Raw genomic sequence first — 19,496 nt, forward strand, 5'->3', positions numbered from 1 at the left:
AACTCCACTATGGCCAAGACCAAAGAGCTGTCAAAGGACACCAGAAACAAAATTGTAGACCTGCACCAGGCTGGGAAGACTGAATCTGCAATAGGTAAGCAGCTTGGTTTGAAGAAATCAACTGTGGGTGCAATTATTAGGAAATGGAAGACATACAAGACCACTGATAATCTCCCTCGATCTGGGGCTCCACGCAAGATCTCACCCCGTGGGGTCAAAATTATCACAAGAACGGTGAGCAAAAATCCCAGAACCACACGGGGGGACCTAGTGAATGACCTGCAGAGAGCTGCGACCAAAGTAACAAAGCCTACCATCAGTAACACACTACGCCGCCAGGGATTCAAATCCTGCAATGCCAGACGTGTCCCCCTGCTTAAGCCAGTACATGTCCAGGCCCGTCTGAAGTTTGCTAGAGTGCATTTGGATGATCCAGAAGAGGATTGGGAGAATGTCATATGGTCAGATGAAACCAAAATATAACTTTTTGGTAAAAACTCAACTCGTCGTGTTTGGAGGACAAAGAATGCTGAGTTGCATCCAAAGAACACCATACCTACTGTGAAGCATGGGGGTGGAAACATCATGCTTTGGGGCTGTTTTTCTGCAAAGGGACCAGGACGACTGATCCGTGTAAAGGAAAGAATGAATGGGGCCATGTATCGTGAGATTTTGAGTGAAAACCTCCTTCCATCAGCAAGGGCATTGAAGATGAAACGTGGCTGGGTCTTTCAGCATGACAATGATCCCAAACACACCGCCCGGGCAACGTAGGAGTGGCTTCGTAAGAAGCATTTCAAGGTCCTGGAGTGGCCTAGCCAGTCTCCAGATCTCAACCCCATAGAAAATATTTGGAGGGAGTTGAAAGTCCGTGTTGCCCAGCGACAGCCCCAAAACATCACTGCTCTAGAGGAGATCTGCATGGAGGAATGGGCCAAAATACCAGCAACAGTGTGTGAAAACCTTGTGAAGACTTACAGAAAACGTTTGACCTGTGTCATTGCCAACAAAGGGTATATAACAAAATATTGAGAAACTTTTGTTATTGACCAAATACTTATTTTCCACCATAATTTGCTAATAAATTCATTAAAAATCCTACAATGTGATTTTCTGGATTTTCTTTTCTCATTTTGTCTGTCATAGTTGACGTGTACTTATGATGAAAATTACAGGCCTCTCTCATCTTTTTAAGTGGGAGAACTTGCACAATTGGTGGCTGACTAAATACTTTTTTTCCCCACTGTAACTTTAACCCTTTCCTGGGTAGCTTATCTAAAAACTGAACTCATAATGATTATAGGTTGTATTTCTAATAAATCTATTCCTGATAATAAATAGATGAAGACGAGTGTTCCTCTGACCCGTGCCCCAATGGGAACTGTGTGAACACGGCCGGTTCCTTCTACTGCAAGTGCCACACAGGGTTCCAAAGGTTTCCAGGGAAGCAGGCCTGCATCGGTGAGTCTATTTAAACATACATACTGTATATACAGCTGCGGAAAAAATTAAGAGACCACTGCAAAATTATCAGTTTTTCTGGTTTTACTATTTATAGGTATGTGTTAGGGTAAAAATAACATTTTTGTTTTATTCTATAAACTACTGACAACATTTCTCCCAAATTCCAAATTAAAATATTGTCATTTAGAGCATTTATTTGCAGAAAATGACAACTGGTCAAAATAACAAAAAAAGATGCAGTGTTGTCAGACCTCGAATAATGCAAAGAAAATAAGTTCATGTTCATTTTTAAACAACACAATAGTAATGTTTTAACTTAGGAAGAGTTCAGAAATCAATATTTGGTGGAATAACCCTGATTTTCAATCACAGCTTTCATGCGTCTTGGCATGCTCTCCACCAGTCTTTCACATTGATGTTGGGTGACTTTATGCCACTCCTGGCGCAAAAATTCAAGCAGCTCGGCTTTGTTTGATGGCTTGTGACCATCCATCTTCATCTTTATCACATTCCAGAAATGTTCAATGGGGTTCAGGTCTGGAGATTGGGCTGGCCATGACAGGGTCTTGATCTGGTGGTCCTCCATCCACACCTTCATTGACCTGGCTGTGTGGCATGGCGCATTGTCCTGCTGGAAAAACCAATCCTCAGAGTTGGGGAACAATGTCAGAGCAAAAGGAAGCACGTTTTCTTCCAGGACAACCTTGTACGTGGCTTGATTCATGCGTCCTTCACAAAGACAAATCTGCCCGATTCCAGCCTTGCTGAAGCCCAGCCTTGCACCACTTCAGCCCTGCCCCTAGGAGCCTGTTTCGAACCGTCCTCGCCGTGCACTTCACCCCAGCTGCCGTTTGCCATTATTTTTGTAGGTCACTTGATGTCATCCTACGGTTGTTGAGTGACATTTGAATGAGTTGGCGGTCATTCCGGTCAGTAGAGAGTCGTTTTCGCCCTCTGCCGGTCTGTAGCTTTGTTGTCCACAATGTCTGCTGCTTGACCTTGTTCTTATGAACCGCCGTCTTTGACATTTTAAGGATGGAAGCAACCTGACGCTCACTGTATCCCTCTGCCAGTAAAGCCAGAATTGAACCTTTTCCTCACTCAAATCTTTCCTTTTCAACTCTTTTGGCATGGTCAATAGTTATTTTTTGATTAATATTACTTGTGAGGTACTATTAGCACTGTTTTTGCCATCCAGCTGGTCCTATTGCAAGAGGATAGTGATGACCACAGCAGTGGTTTTTATACTTTTCCCCATTTAAATAAGATTTGGTTCAGGTGATCACCTAATCAGTACCTAATTCAGTAGAATGAGGTGTGCCTGTGTTGGAATTCAACAGACACTGGAATGGAATGGCTGTCATACATGTAGAGATGCTGATTTAAGAAAAATTTGCAGTGGTCTCTTAATTTTTTCCAGAGCTGTATATACACTACCGGTCAAAAGTTTTAGAACACCTACTCATTCAAGGGTTTTTCTTAATTTTTACTATTTTCTACATTGTAGAATAATAGTGAAGACATCAAAACTATGAAATCACACATATGGAATCATATAGTAACCAAAAAAGTGTTAAACAAATCAAAATATATTTTATATTTGAGATTCTTCAAATAGCCACCCTTTGCCTTGATGACAGCTTTGCACACTCTTGGCATTCTCTCAACCAGCTTCAACTGGAATGCTTTTCCAACAGTCTTGAAGGAGTTCCCACATATGCTGAGCACTTGTTGACTGCTTTTCCTTCACTCTGCGGTCCGACTCATCCCAAACCATCTCAATTTGTTTGAGGCCGGGGGATTTTGGAGGCCAGGTCATCTGATACAGCACTCCATCACTCTCCTTCTTGGTAAAATAGACCGTACACAGCCTGGAGGTGTGTTGGGTCATTGTCCTGTTCAAAAACAAATGATAGTCCCACTAAGCCCAAACCAGATGGGATGGCGTATCGCTGCAGAATGCTGTAGTAGCCATGCTGGTTAAGTGTGCCTTGAATTCTAAATAAATCACAGACAGTGTCACCAGCAAAGCACCCCCACACCATAACACCTCCTCCTACATGCTTTACGGTGGGAAATATACATGCGGAGATCATCCGTTCACCCACACCGCGTCTCACAAAGACACAGCGGTTGGAACCAGAAATCTCAAATTTGGGCTCCAGACCAAAGGACAAATTTCCACTGGTCTAATGTCCATTGCTCGTGTTTCTTGGCCCAAGCCAGTCTCTTCTTATTATTGGTGTCCTTTAGTATTGGTTTCTTTGCAGCAATTCGACCATGAAGGCCTGATTCACACAGTCTCCTCTGAACAGTTGATGTTGAGATGTGTCTGTTACTTGAACTCTGTGAAGCATTTATTTGGGCTGCAATTTCTGAGGCTGGTAACTCTAATGAACTTATCCTCTGCAGCAGAGGTAACTCTGGGTCTTCTATTCCTGTGACGGTCCTCATGAGAGCCAGTTTCATCATAGCGCTTGATGGTTTTTGCGACTGCACTTGAAGAAACTTTCAAAGTTCTTGAAATGTTCCGTATTGACTGACCTTCATGTCTTAAAGTAATGATGGACTGTCATTTCTCTTTGCTTATTTGAGCTGTTCTTGCCATAATATGGACTTGTTTTTTTACCAAATAGTGCTATCGTCTGTATACCTCCCTACCTTGTCACAACACAACTGATTGGCTCAAACGCATTAAGAAGGAAAGAAATTCCACAAATTAACTTTTAAGATGGCACACCTGTTAATTGAAATGCATTCCAGGTGACTTTCTCATGACGCTGGTTGAGAGAATGCCAAGAGTGTGCAAAGCTGTCATCAAGGCAAAGGGTGGCTATTTGAAGAATCTTAAAAGTAAAAATAAAGAAAAACCCTTGAATGAGTAGGTGTTCTAAAACTTTTTACTGATAGTGTATATATATATTCTATTCAAAGAGGTTGAACCAATGCCATCACCGTAGATGTGTCCCGGAGTCTGTGGCATAAACCCTTAACCAGCCAGGCCTGTGTCTGTGAGTCTGTCTTCACAGTGGAGTGGACCTTAAAGATTTATATTCACAGTCTAAATATGCTGTTTCCTTTTGCTTTCATATTGTTACCTGACTACTGGGACATTGATCCACCGAATGCTGAATTGTCATTTAACGTTTAAAAGATAGTTACAAATACAAGCAGACTTGTAAATGGACATGCTATGCCATTTAACATTGGGTGAAGCGCATAGAATTAGGAACAACTACACCAATGTAATTGTAGTCATTCTATTTCTATGGTGGAACGTTACTCACTCCAATACAATGCTTTCAGATGGACAAGGGGCCAGAGGGAACCGTGTAGACCCGGGGGAACTGTCTAGGCCAGGGGGAACTGTCTAGGTCAGGGGGAACTGTCTAGGCCAGGGGGAACTGTCTAGGCCAGGGGGAACTGTCTAGGCCAGGGGGAACTGTCTAGGTCAGGGGGAACTGTCTAGGCCAGGGGGAACTGTCTAGGCCAGGGGGAACTGTCTAGGCCAGGGGGAACTGTCTAGGCCAGGGGGAACTGTCTAGGTCAGGGGGAACTGTCTAGGCCAGGGGGAACTGTCTAGGCCAGAGGGAACTGCCAGTGGGAACTGTCTAGCCCAAAAGGAACTACCAGGGGGAACTGTCTAGGTCAGAGGGAACTGTGTAGACCCGGGGGAACTGTCTAGGCCAGGGGGAACTGTCTAGCCCAAAAGGAACTACCAGGGGGAACTGTCTAGGTCAGAGGGAACTATCTAGGCCAGGGGGAACTGTCTAGGCCAGAGGGAACTGTGTAGACCCGGGGGAACTGTCTAGGCCAGGGGGAACTGTCTAGGCCAGGGGGAACTGTCTAGGCCAGGGGGAACTGTGTAGACCAGAGGGAACTGTCTAGGCCAGGGGGAACTGTCTAGCCCAAAAGGAACTACCAGGGGGAACTGTCTAGGTCAGAGGGAACTATCTAAGCCAGGGGGAACTGTCTAGGTCAGAGGGAACTGTGTAGACCCGGGGGAACTGTCTAGGCCAGGGGGAACTGTCTAGGCCAGGGGGAACTGTCTAGCCCAGGGGGAACTGTCTAGGCCAGGGGGAACTGTCTAGGTCAGGGGGAACTGTCTAGGCCAGGGGGAACTGTCTAGGTCAGAGGGAACTGTCTAGGCCAGGGGGAACTGTCTAGGTCTAGCCCAGAGGGAACTGTCTAGATCAGGGGGAACTGTCTAGGCCAGGGGGATCTGTCTAGGCCAGGGGGAACTGCCTAGGCCAGAGGGAACTGCCTAGGCCAGAGGGAACTGCCTAGGCCAGGGGGAACTGTCTAGGCCAGAGGGAACTGTCTAGGCCAGAGGGAACTGTCTAGGTCAGGGGGAACTGTCTAGGTCAGACGGAATTGTCTAGCCCAGACGGAACTGTCTAGGCCAGGGGGAACTGTCTAGGCCAGGGGGAACTGTCTAGGCCAGAGGGAACTGTGTAGACCCGGGGGAACTGTCTAGGTCAGGGGGAACTGCCAGGGGGAACTGTCTAGGCCAGGGGGAACTGTCTAGGCCAGGGGGAACTGTCTAGGCCAGGGGGAACTGTCTAGGCCAGAGGGAACTGTCTAGGCCAGGGGGAACTGTGTAGGCCAGGGGGAACTGTGTAGGCCAGGGGGAACTGTGTAGACCCGGGGGAACTGTCTAGACCCGGGGGAACTGTCTAGACCCGGGGAACTGTCTAGTTCAGAGAGAACTGTATAGGTCAGGGGGAACTGCCAGGGGGAACTATCTAGGCGAGGGGGAACTGTCTAGGCCAGAGGGAACTGTCTAGGTCAGGGGGAACTGTCTAGGTCAGGGGGAACTGTCTAGGCCAGGGGGAACTGTCTAGGGGCAGGGTTAGTATACTATTGCAATGGCGTTATATTGGATTTGGTGCAGCGTTGTGGTGTAGTGGTAGCAAGTCACAAATACAACACCACTTTCCTCACCAGACATTGACGAGTGCCTGCACAACGGGGTTCTGTGTAAGAACGGCCGCTGTCTCAACACGGACGGCAGCTTCCAGTGCATCTGTAACGCAGGCTTCCAGCTAACCCCAGACGGCAGGAACTGTGTCGGTAAGATCTTTCAAATGCTTTTTGCGTTTCTTTCGCCTGCTTGGAGTGATAACTGTTCCCTAGATTTGATTTAACACCTTTTTATGTACTGTAAGTATTCAAGCCTAGTCAAACCCATAATCTCATGAATTAACATTATGAAGACAAGCCACTAATTATAGACTATTATGAACATACATACCTATTAATAAGTTTTCTGTGTTTCTCTCCCAACCACAACCGACTAGTTTGCTCATGGCTGTCCATCGATGTTGACAATGACTTTACTCTTGTTTTTTACGCCAGTGAACGTGGCTGTGCAAGCCAATGCACACACCACATCAATCACACTCTGCATGCTATACACCTTTTCCCCATAGGGTCGCATTCCACTACCCTCTGCTTGGCAACTAACGGGTCTGGGTGTTGTGAGTTTGGCTTTAACACCGGCATGACAGACTCTCCCCCTGACCTTTTTAACCCTTTGCCCTCCACAGACCATGACGAGTGCGCTGCCACCAACATGTGTCTGAATGGCATGTGTATCAACGAGGACGGTAGCTTCAAGTGCGTGTGCAAACCCGGTTTCACCCTGGCTTCCAGTGGGCGCTACTGCACAGGTACAGAGTACAGTAGAGCACTTAGGCAGACATTGACTACAGCTCCAGGACCAGGTTGGCTCATATCTTATGGCCAATACATTCCAGCACTTCATCTGTGTTCCATTTGGAAGTCCTCCTGTGATGCTACAGCACCAGCTGCTAGCCATGCGTCTGGATCAGGGACAGACAAAGAGTGCGTTCCAAATGGTACCCTATAGGGCTCTGCTCAAAAGTAGTGTACTGTATAGAGGAACAGGGTACCATTTGGGAGGCAGACCAAGAGATTGAACCTCTCCCCAGAGGCCTAGTTATAATGTGTTTTTGTTAACCACATAACTTCTCTCTCCGCATTTCTCTCTCTCTTTCTTTCTCTCTTTCTCGCTCTGATTCTCTCTCTCTTTCTCTCTCTCTTTCTCTCTCTCTCTCTTTCTCTCTCTCTCTCTCTCTTTCTCTCTCTCTCTCTCTCTCTTTCTCTCTCTCTTTCTCTCTCTCTTTCTCTCTCTCTCTCTTTCTCTCTCTCTCTTTCTCTCTCTTTCTCTCTCTGATTCTCTCTCTCTTGCACTCTTAATCTCTCCAACTCTGACTCTCTCTCTGATAGATATTGATGAGTGTCAGACTCCAGGCATGTGTATGAACGGCCGCTGCATCAACACTGAGGGCTCCTTCAAGTGTGAGTGCCTGGCAGGGCTGGCTGTGGGGGCGGACGGACGCTTCTGTGTTGGTAAGGAGGACTGGGTGATCACAAACACAAATGTACTGACACACACGTGTGCGCGCATGTACACATGCCCACACACACACACGTACACATGTACACACGCACGTACGCATGCAAACACACACACACACAAACACACACAAACACAAACACAAACACAAACACAAACACACACACACACACACACCCACACAAACACAATGGGCCCTAGAGCCCAATTCCACTCCACATTAGAGAGAGACTGTCTGTGAGTCTGATGTCCACAAGCTGTTTCAGATTTGGACTGAAACCAGAGTTATGGGCTCTTATTTAGCTTATTGGCGGATCTCGCCTCTACTGCAGACCTTGTCCGCGTCCCAGATGGCACCCTATTTCCTATATAGTGCACTAGTTTTTGTCAGGTTGTGTTGTAGGTGTGGTGTAGGAATCAAACGCAGGAAGCAGACTGAATTCCAAAAAGCTGTATTCCTGCCTAAACACAGGCAACAGGACAAAATAAGCCTGACAGCAAAATACGCACGAAGGCGAAAAGACAATGCGCACAAACAGGTGCGTCAGGATGAAATAAGTGCACACACAAGTGCAACGAACGCTCCAGCAAACAGTGGAGAAAATAACGCTCAACCGAGCAATACACAGACTGACGGTAACAATCACACACAACACAAGACAAACACAACGAGAAACTTATAGGACACTAATTACTACAAAACAGAAACAGGTGTAGAAACAAACAGACAAAAGCAAACGAACATGAAACATCAATCGGTGGCAGCTAGAATTCCGGAGACGACGAACGCCGAAGCCTGCCCGAACAAGGGAGAGAGGCAGCCTCGGCCGAAACCGTGACAGTACCCCCCCCTTGACGCGCGGCTCCAGACGCGCGCCGACTCCGGCCTTGGGGACGACCCGGAGGCCGCGGCGCAGGGCGCGTCGGATACCCCCGATGGAATTCCGTCAGGAGCGACGGGTCCAAGATGTCTCTCCTCGGCACCCAGCACCGCTCCTCCGGACCGTACCCCTCCCACTCCACTAGATACTGAAGACCCCCTCTCCGACGTCTAGAATCCAAGATGGATCTCACGGTGTACGCCGGTACCCCCTCGATGTCCAACGGGGGCGGGGGGGTCTCCAAGATCTCATGTTCTTGGAGTGGGCCTGCTACCACCGGCCTGAGAAGGGACACATGGAACGAGGGGTTAATACACTTATACTCAACTGGTAACTGTAATCTATAACATACCTCGTTCAACCTTCTCAGGACTTTAAATGGCCCTACAAACCGCCGACCCAGCTTCCGACAGGGCAGGCGGAGGGGCAGGTTTCTGGCAGAGAGCCAGACTCGATCTCCAGGTGCGTACACTGGCCCCTCACTGCGGTGTAGGTCGGCGCTCGTCTTCTGTCGACGTATGGCACGCTGCAGATGGACGTGTGCAGCGTCCCACGTCTCCTCCGAGCGCCGCACCCACTCATCCACAGCGGGGGCCTCGATCTGGCTCTCATGCCATGGTGCCAGAACCGGCTGGTACCCCAACACACACTGAAAAGGGGTTAGTTGGGTGGAGGAGTGGCGGAGAGAGTTCTGTGCCATCTCGGCCCAGGGCACATATCTTGCCCACTCCTCCGGCCGATCCCGGCAGTACGTTCTGAGAAACCTACCCACATCCTGGTTAACGCGTTCCACCTGCCCATTACTCTCCGGGTGGTAACCCGAGGTGAGGCTCACCGAGACCCCCAACCGCTCCATAAAAGCTCTCCAGACTCTGGAGGTGAATTGGGGACCTCGGTCAGCCACAATGTCCTCGGGCACCCCGTAGTGCCGGAACACATGGGTGAATATAGCTTCGGCGGTCTGCAGGGCAGTAGGAAGACCCGGCATGGGGAGCAAACGACAGGCCTTAGAGAACCGGTCCACAACGACCAGGATGGTAGTATTCCCTTGAGAGAGGGGAAGGTCAGTTATAAAATCCACCGAGAGGTGGGACCATGGTCGTTGTGGAACGGGCAGGGGCAGTAACTTACCCCTAGGCAGATGTCTAGGCGCCTTACATTGGGCGCACACCGAGCAGGAGGAAACATAAACCCTCACATCCCTGGCCAACGTGGGCCACCAATATTTGGCACTAAGACAGTGCACTGTCCGGCCGATACCCGGGTGTCCAGAGGAGGGTGACGTGTGAGCCCAATAGATCAATCGATCCCGACACTCGAGCGGAACATACTTCCGACCCTCCGGGCATTGTGGTGGACTAGGGTCGGTGCGTAATGCCCGCTCGAGCTCAGAATCGAGCTCCCACACCACCGGTGCCACTAGACACGACTCCGGCAGTATGGGAGTGGGCTCCACGAACCTCTCCTCCCCGTCATACAGCCGAGACAGCGCATCTGCCTTCCCGTTTTGTGACCCAGGGATGTAGGTGATCTTAAAAGAGAAACGGGTCAAAAACATACTCCATCTAGCCTGCCGAGGGTTCAGCCTCCTCGCTGCCCGGATGTACTCCAGGTTACGGTGGTCCGTCAAAATGAGGAAAGGGTGTTGAGCCCCCTCAAGCCAGTGCCTCCACACCTTAAGGGCCTGTACCACAGCTAACAGCTCCCTGTCCCCTATGTCATAATTTCGCTCCGCCGGGCTGAGCTTCTTGGAATAGAAGGCACAGGGGCGGAGTTTAGGTGGCGCGCCTGACCGTTGTGAAAGCACGGCGCCAATACCGGCCTCAGACGCGTCCACCTCTACCTGAAATGGTAAAGAGGGATCCGGATGCGCCAGCACCGGAGCCGAGGTAAACAGGTCCTTCAGCCTCCCAAACGCCCTGTCCGCCTCGACTGACCACTGCAGACGCACCGGACCCCCCTTCAAGAGAGACGTGATGGGAGCTGCCACTTGCCCAAAACCCCGGATAAACCTCCGGTAGTAATTCGCAAACCCCAAAAACTGCTGCACCTCTTTCACAGTGGTTGGTGTTTGCCAATTACGCACGGCCGACGCTCGGTCTACCTCCATCTTCACCCCTGACGCTGACAACTGATACCCCAAAAAGGAGATAGACTCCTGGAAAAACAGACACTTCTCTGCCTTCACATACAGGTCGTGCTCCACCAGCCTCCGCAACACTCTGCGCACCAGGGCCACATGCTCGACACGGGTAGGTGAGTACACGAGAATGTCATCTATGTACACAACGACTCCCTGTCCCTGCATGTCCCTGAAGATCTCATCCACAAATGATTGGAAGACCGACGGAGCATTCATCAACCCGTATGGCATGACTAGATACTCGTAATGGCCCGAGGTGGTACTAAAGGCTGTTTTCCATTCATCATCCTTCTTGATGCGCACCAAGTTGTACGCGCTCCTGAGATCTAATTTCGTGAAGAAACGCGCCCCATGCAACGACTCAGTCATGGTCGCAATCAGCGGGAGTGGATAACTATACTTCACCGTAATCTGATTGAGACCACGGTAATCGATGCACGGACGCAACCCACCATCCTTCTTCTTCACGAAAAAGAAACTCGAGGACGCGGGGGAAGTGGACGGCCGTATGTATCCTTGTCTCAGCGATTCGTCTTTGTAAATCTCCATAGCTTTTTTTATCTTCCTGAGACAGAGGATACACATGACTCCGTGGGAGCGCAGCTCCTGCCTGAAGGTTTATCGCACAATCCCCCTGCCTATGGGGTGGCAACCGCGTCGCCCTCGCCTTACTAAACGCGATAGCCAAATCCCCATACTCAGGTGGAATGTGCAATGCGGGCACCTGGTTTGGACTCTCCACCGAGGTAGCCCCTACGGAAACGCCCAAACATCTACCCACACACTGAGCAGACCACTCCATCAGAGCCCTCTCCTGCCACGAAATCACTGGGTTATGGGTACTCAACCAGGGCATGCCCAGCACCACCGGATACGCAGGAGAGTCAATCAGGAACAGCTGAATCATCTCCTGATGATCCCCCTGCGCACACATCCTAAGTGGCGCCGTGACCTCCCTGATCAAGCCCGTACCCAACGGACGACTATCTAGGGCGTGAACGGGAAAAGGAACATCAACAGGAATGAGGGGAATCCCTAACGCTAAACAAAACTTTTTATCAATAAAATTCCCAGCTGCGCCTGAATCTACCAGCGCCTTATGCTGGGCATGAGGTGCTACCTGTGGAAAACATACAGGCATACAGAAATGGGCAACAGAGAGCTCTGGGTGAGTGGGGCGCCTACTCACCTGGAAGGAATCCCCAGTGCGGGACCTGTCGTCATCTCCCCTAGGAGGCCATCCCCAGCACCTAGCCGCGGTGTGTCCTCCCCGACCACAGTTGGTGCAGTGGATGGACCCCCTAGTCTGCCGACTCCTCCTATCTCTAGCGCCAGCGCCCCCGAGCTCCATAGGACACGGCTCGGATGCGCTGGAGGATGGAATGGACGGACCCCCCTCAGGACGTCCGCGGGTAGCCAATAGGTTATCTAACCTGATTGACATGTCAACCAGCTGGTCGAAAGTGAGACTGGTGTCCCGACAGGCCAGCTCCCGACGGACGTCCTCTCTGAGGCTACATCGGTATAGATCGATGAGGGCCCGCTCATTCCACCCTGCATCTGCCGCTAGAGTACGGAATTCGAGTGCGAATTCCTGGGCACTCCTCCTCCCCTGCCTGAGGAAGACCAGACGCTCCCCCGCCGCTTTCCCCTCCGGGGGATGGTCGAACACCGCCCTAAAGCGGCGGGAGAACTCGGTGTATGTAATAGTCGTGGCGTCGATCTTCCTCCACTCCGCGTTGGCCCACTCCAACGCTTTACCGGCCAGGCAGGAGATCAGGGCGGACACGCTCTCATGCCCGGAAGGTGCCGGATGTACTGTGGCCAGGTACAGCTCTACCTGGAGCAGGAATCCCTGACACCCAGCTGCGGTCCCGTCGTAGGACCTCGGGAGAGATAGTCGGACTCCGCGAGGTTCCGGCGCTGGACTGGGTGGGCTGGCCGATGGTGCTGGCAGGGCGGCTGGCGGTGGAGGCGGACCCCAGCCTCGGAGGGTGGTCATCACCTCCTGCAGGGCGGCCCCCATCTGCAGGAGCTGCTCTTGCTGTTCCCGAACCTGGGTTTCCAGTCTTGAATGTGCTGCTTCGGCTCCTGCTGATTCCATACTGTAAGGTGTGTGATTCTGTCAGGTTGTGTTGTAGGTGTGGTGTAGGAATCAAACGCAGGAAGCAGACTGAATTCCAAAAAGCTGTATTCCTGCCTAAACACAGGCAACAGGACAAAATAAGCCTGACAGCAAAATACGCACGAAGGCGAAAAGACAATGCGCACAAACAGGTGCGTCAGGATGAAATAAGTGCACACACAAGTGCAACGAACGCTCCAGCAAACAGTGGAGAAAATAACGCTCAACCGAGCAATACACAGACTGACGGTAACAATCACACACAACACAAGACAAACACAACGAGAAACTTATAGGACACTAATTACTACAAAACAGAAACAGGTGTAGAAACAAACAGACAAAAGCAAACGAACATGAAACATCAATCGGTGGCAGCTAGAATTCCGGAGACGACGAACGCCGAAGCCTGCCCGAACAAGGGAGAGAGGCAGCCTCGGCCGAAACCGTGACAGTTTTGACCAGGGTGTCATAGGGCTCTGGTCTAAAGTAGTGCACTATATAGGGAATAGGGTGCTATTTGGGACTCAGCCCCTTATTGCTCACCGTGAGTCAGAAAACAGTGGAAATTCACAACTAGCCACATAATCTGTCTACTGGGGCTTATTTCAGGAAATCGATTATGCCTCACTCTTCAGGAAATGACGAAGAACAGCGAGAGGGGGACACTGAGGGGGACACTGAGGGGGACACTGAGGGGGACACTGAGGGGGACACGAGGGGGACAAAATAGCTACGTTTCTTTATTCCTCCTCGTAGGCTTTGAGCAAAAAGCCAAAATGGCGGAAAGCGGATATCCTCGGCAATCACCGCCAATGTTTTCACACGACTGATGAAACAGTACTTTCACTTTGTACAGCCTGTAAAGTACTGTTGTATTAATCCGTTGTCACATCCAGTGTCTCTGTGTGTTTCCTTCCTCCAGACACACACGTGCGCAGCACCTGCTACGGTGCCATAAAGAAGGGTGTGTGTGTACGGCCCTTCCAGGGAGCCGTCACCAAGTCGGAGTGCTGCTGTGCCAACACTGATTACGGCTTTGGAGAACCCTGTGCGTCTTGCCCAGCCAAGAACTCAGGTACAGTACACATGATGACGCACATACAAACTGTGAGAATATCAATCGAGACAAGAATCCTGCATAACCGTTGTTTTATCTGAACGTCTTTAGATACTGTTTGTAGACCATTGACTCACTTGTAGACAATGGAGTGAACAGTTAGCTAATAGAGTCACTTTGAGAGGACCAATGCTGTGTGGGGGATATATTATTTTTGTGCTTCCATTACACTGACATAAAATATAGCTCACATTACATACAGTATGTACACATTGTCCTCAGCAAACCTACTCTTCTTAATTGATTACCTGTTTACTCAAAAAGGTTACTTTTTAAGCCTTCAAACAAAAGGTATTTGAGATCGACGAGCAAACACCAATTTCTGGTAAGGCAAAAACAACAGTTTTCTTTGCCTGAAGAATTTCTGGAAAGCTACAGGGATTTAGTCTGGCTAATACCTAACTCTCAAAGTCCTCCTGACTTCAGAGTCTGGATTGGCTCTGTGATGTTGGGGCTCCCGAGTGGCGCAGCGGTCTAAGGCACTGCATTTCAGTGTTTGAGGCGTCACTACAGACCCCCTGGTTCGATTCCAGGCTGTATCACAACCGGCCGTGATTGGGAGTCCCATAGGGCGGCGCACAATTGGCCCAGCGTCGTCCGGGTTTGGCCGGTGTAGGCCGTCATTGTAAATAAGAATTTGTTCTTAACTGACTTGCATTGTTAAATATAAAAAATGTTGTCGGCACAATGCGTTGATAATGAAAGGGGCTGTGCTCTTACGGTCTGTCTCAATCAAACACCCACGGGCACAGCCACACACAGCCCCAAAGCGAGCGCCTCCCCCTTCCATTACAACGGTTGGATTTTCAAATCCAAACAATGAGAGGTCTCGACCGCTGAGGGGGGAAAAAATCATTTGAGAGAACCAATCAAACCCGTTTCTGAGCAAATATTGCGTTCACGGCCTCCTTTCCAGACCAGTGTGGTCACAGCTCTCCCTGCGCTGAGACACGTGGGTCGCATCATTTACATCATTTAGCAGATGCTCTTATCCAGAGCGTCTTACAAATTGGTGCATTCAACTTATGATAGCCAGTGGGACAAAGAGGTAGGGTTTCAAGTGTCTCCGGAAGGTGGTCAGTGACTCCGCTGTCCTGGCATCTTGGGGGAGCTTGTTCCACCATTGGGGTGCCAGAGCAGCAAATAGCTTTGACTGGGCTGAGCGGGAACTGTGCTTTCGTAGAGGTAGGGGAGCTAGCAGGCCAGAGGTGGATGAACGTAGTGCCCTCGTTTGGGTGTAGGGTCTGATCAGAGCCTGAAGGTAAGGAGGTGCCGTTCCCCTCACAGCTCCGTAGGCAAGCACCATGGTTTTGTAGTAGATGCGAGCCTCAACTGGAAGCCAGTGGAGTGTGCGGAGGAGCGGGGTGACATGAGAGAACTTGGGAAGGTCGAACACCAGACGGGCTGCGGCGTTCTGGATAATTTGTAAGGGTTTAATGGCACAGGCAGGGAGCCCAGCCAACAGCGAGTTGCAGTAATCCAGACGGGAGATGACAAGTGCCTGGATTAGGACCTGTGCCGCTTTCTGTGTAAGGTAGGGTCGTACTCTGCGAATGTTGTAGAGCATGAACCTGCAGGATCGGGTCACCGCTTTGATGTTAGCGGAGAACGACAGGGTGTTGTCCAGGTTCACGCCAAGGTTCTTTGCACTCTGGGAGGAGGACACAATGGAGTTGTCAACCGTGATGGCGAGATCATGGAGCGGGCAGTCCTTCCCCGGGAGGAAGAGCAGCTCCGTCTTGCCGAGGTTCAGCTTAAGGTGGTGATCCGACATCCACACTGATATGTCTGCCAGACATGCAGAGATGCGATTCGCCACCTGGTTATCAGAAGGGGAAAAGGCATCAGCCAGGCTAACAGGGATTGGTCACTAGACTTGCACAGGAAGTGGAATTGTGTTTCTTATTTATTCTCCTTGATAGGGTTCTCTGGTACAGGGCTCCAACAGATGTATTTTTCTGACCATAAAATGTTGTGTTCTCACACACAAGGATCCTTGGTAATTGAGGTTGTTTGGTGCAACCATAGTCACTGGGTTGCAACAGTGCATTGTTTTAGGTAACACTCATAACTTTGTATTAATTCCTGTATTTAAAGCAGTAACCCCAACCCTTAATCTCAGTCTCTAGAACTTTAACCCAGACCACCATTTCTGTTTTGTCTTACAGCTGAGTTCCAGGCTCTGTGTGGAAGTGGAACAGGCTTCTCTGTGGACGGCACAGGTAATGTGCTATGCAACTTTGGGGTTTTCATCGGTGTGTTGTGTGACATTAAAAATGAACCCTCTCCGTTGTGTCCCTCTGTTCTCTCCCTTGGCCAGACATTAATGAGTGTGCACTGGACCCTGAGATCTGTCCCAATGGAGTGTGTGAGAACCTAAGAGGTCGTTTCCGCTGCATCTGTAATACTGGCTACGAGTCCGACGACACGGGCAAGACGTGTGTGGGTGAGTGGAGAAAGGCTGCTTCCGTTTCTGACACTGCAAAATGACACTATCTTGTAACTTGACCTTCAGTGCACATGAGATGTCATGACCTGTGATGTAGTGATAGAAAATTGCTAAACGCTGTTCGCGGTGAGCAAAGTAACGCTCCCTATAATTTAAAAATACACCAAAAAAAAACAGTGTTTTTACCCTCCACTACAACTTAAAGGATTGCTTCCATAGCCAGAAGAGCACACAGGCTAACTAGGTCTATGTCTATGCCAGGCTCAGTTCAAAGTGCTTCCTCCATTACCCAACTGACATACAGCTCGTTATCCAGGCTGAGCTGAAAGGCAGTGCAGGTGTAGTGGTGTCTCTCTTTCAGCTGGTAGGTTACGTCTCCATTTGGCAGCAGCTGCCCCCCCCCCCCCTGTTCTGCCACCGGCTGTCCGTCTCTCAGCAGAGTCAGGCTGTGGTAGTTCACCTGGGCCCCCTCCATAAACTGCTTTTATTCTGGGAGACACATCGTTTCCCTCTCTCTCCAGGTACATCCTTAGTGTTTGTATGTAAATGGTAAACATTCACAAAATGGCTTGCAATACCCATTCTATTCCAATCCATTCCATCCCATCCATAGGATATTCATCGTCGTATGGTGACAGACAGTTGGTTTCCAGCTAAATAGTCTTCAGTCATGTTGTTATCATCCCATCTGTAAACATACCATTGAAAGCGTCCAGTCGTGATCATGGTGGGTTTCCCGTTGTCCATCTGACACCCAGTCATTCTCTGCTGAACGTGTACATCTCCCCGTGGAATGAAAGCTCTGCCTCAGTTCAAGATGATCTGATTTTCATGCTGAGCAACATGGCTTCCAACGCTTTGTCCTGAGTTTCGCTAGCCTCTGTTTTTGTATGGGACGTTATATCCTTTGTGGACTAACTGTTTGATGTTGGAGTCATAGACACCAACCATACAGCATCAACACAACAGTAAACTCCGAAAAAAGGTGTCACTCCTGAGATTTACAGGCAGGTCCAAATTATTGGCACCCTTGATAAGAAGATTGAATCAAATAAATCATACAAATACTGAGCTATATTGTATGCAAAACAAATTACAATTCTATTCTTTTTATACTAATACAATTGCTCAGAGAAAGAGATTTCTAAGCCTTTCAGACCTTTTTCTCTTAGGAAAAAAAATTGTTGTCTAGTTGCTGATTGTTGAACTAATCAAACACAACTGCATTGTTGGTTATATTAGATTCATATTAGATTCAAACAACTGAGATGAGGAAGAGAAGGAGATCAAACCTGGGAGCTTCACCCACCAAACCGCACATTTTCAGAGTAGGCAGGCCCATTTAACTATTTTTTTTAGCCTAACCTTATGGGTAGCTATTAGCACCCATTTCATGCATTATAAAATGTATTATGCATAGCAGGGCCCTGTGTTTTCTTAATCATGTCACATGACCTGGATTTGTACCTTTTTATTTCAAGCTTTTTCATCAAACTTTTCTTTTTATGGCAGAAAGTCCAGCACCGTCTTCAGACAATTGCTTTCATTTTTGGTGTGATTCTCATTTCTGGATAAAGCTTAAAACACAGAATAATATCTTGCTATGTCACATGATCACAGCAAAACAAAGGCTTTAATGACCTGTGAAGAGGGTATTCATAGGAAGTGTTACCAAACACTAAGCGAAGTGGTCAATTGGTAGAGCGCGGCGCTTGTAACGTCAGGGTAGTGGGTTCGATCCCCGGGACCACCCATACGTAAAAATGTATGCGCACATGACTGTAAATCGCTTTGGAATAAAAGCGTCTGCTAAATGGCATATTTATTTATATTTTAGTCAGAACAATATTACCTTTTCTACCCCTTTGGATGCTTGACTATTCTTAGCATTCTTACAAGACGTGCAAAGTTCTCAAATTGCCTTCTGGTGGTTGGAACGCTATAACTTGCTATGCTTCCTAGTTACTACACCACCAACAGTAATAGTAGCCCAATTCAAAAGGACTTATTCTCATTTCGTATGCCGATGCAAGGATTCAAACGAAGCATAGAGAAACACAAACCGCAGTTGTTGTTCCTAACGGTAGTGAGAGAAACACAGGTGCTACAATTCCCCCGCCGCCTAGGAAAATGTGATCCCCATTTCCCTTACTGTAGTCAAAACATTTAGTTAATTATAGACCGACTTAGGCTGCTTCCCAAGTGGCACCCTATTCCCTTCGTAGTGCACTACTTTTGACCAGGGCCCGTAGGGAATAGGGTGCCATTTGGGACGTATTCTTAACATGGCGGAACCAGAATCCCCACTATTAATCATCTGTTCTTTCCCCCAATTCAGTTGCGCTACATTTCACCTCTGAGACAAATCGCCTTTCTCTATTGAAATGACATCATGGTGTGTAGCTGGCAGGGAAAGAGACAGGAAGAGAGAACACTTTAAAGAAGATGTGTTGCACTGCCGAAAGACCTGTGGACCGATTGACGGAGGGAGGGAGAGAGGGAAAGAGGAACGGAGGGAGGGAGAGAGGGACGGAGGGAGGGAGAGAGGGATGGAGGGAGGGAGAGAGGGAAAGAGGGACGGAGGGAGGGAGAGAGGGAGAGGGACGGGGGGAGGGAGAGAGGGATAGAGGGAGGGAGAGAGAGGAAGAGGGACGGGGGGAGGGAGAGAGGGATAGAGGGAGGGAGAGAGGGAAAGAGGGACGGAGGGCGGGAGAGAGGGAAAGAGGGAGGGAGGGAGAGAGGGAAAGCAGGACGGAGGGAGGGAAAGAGGGACGGAGGGAGGGAGAGAGGAAGAGGGACGGGGGAGGGAGAGAGGGAAAGCAGGACGGAGGGAGGGAGAGAGGGAAAGAGGGAGGGAGGGAGAGAGGGAAAGCGGGATGGAGGGAGGGAAAGAGGGATGGAGGGAGGGGGAGAGGGACGGGGGAGGGAGAGA

The 19,496-nt window shown here is 49.4% G+C and overlaps 1 protein-coding gene across 1 annotated transcript in view; it reads left to right on the top strand.

Annotated features, from left to right (window-relative positions):
- Positions 1-19,496, top strand: part of fbn2a (fibrillin 2a) — a gene marked incomplete at both ends in the record, with an annotated part of 247,780 nt that overhangs the window by 96,143 nt on the left and 132,141 nt on the right. Inside the window, 7 exons of the mRNA XM_084159776.1 lie at positions 1,342-1,461; positions 6,412-6,537; positions 7,014-7,136; positions 7,717-7,839; positions 13,921-14,073; positions 16,284-16,337; positions 16,436-16,561. Of these exons, the coding sequence (XP_084015902.1) occupies positions 1,342-1,461; positions 6,412-6,537; positions 7,014-7,136; positions 7,717-7,839; positions 13,921-14,073; positions 16,284-16,337; positions 16,436-16,561 (825 nt within the window). The remainder of the gene's footprint in view (positions 1-1,341; positions 1,462-6,411; positions 6,538-7,013; positions 7,137-7,716; positions 7,840-13,920; positions 14,074-16,283; positions 16,338-16,435; positions 16,562-19,496) is intronic.

Source organism: Coregonus lavaretus (assembly GCF_964263955.1).
Source record: "Coregonus lavaretus genome assembly, chromosome: 4".
NCBI classification, from domain to species: Eukaryota; Metazoa; Chordata; class Actinopteri; order Salmoniformes; family Salmonidae; genus Coregonus; species Coregonus lavaretus.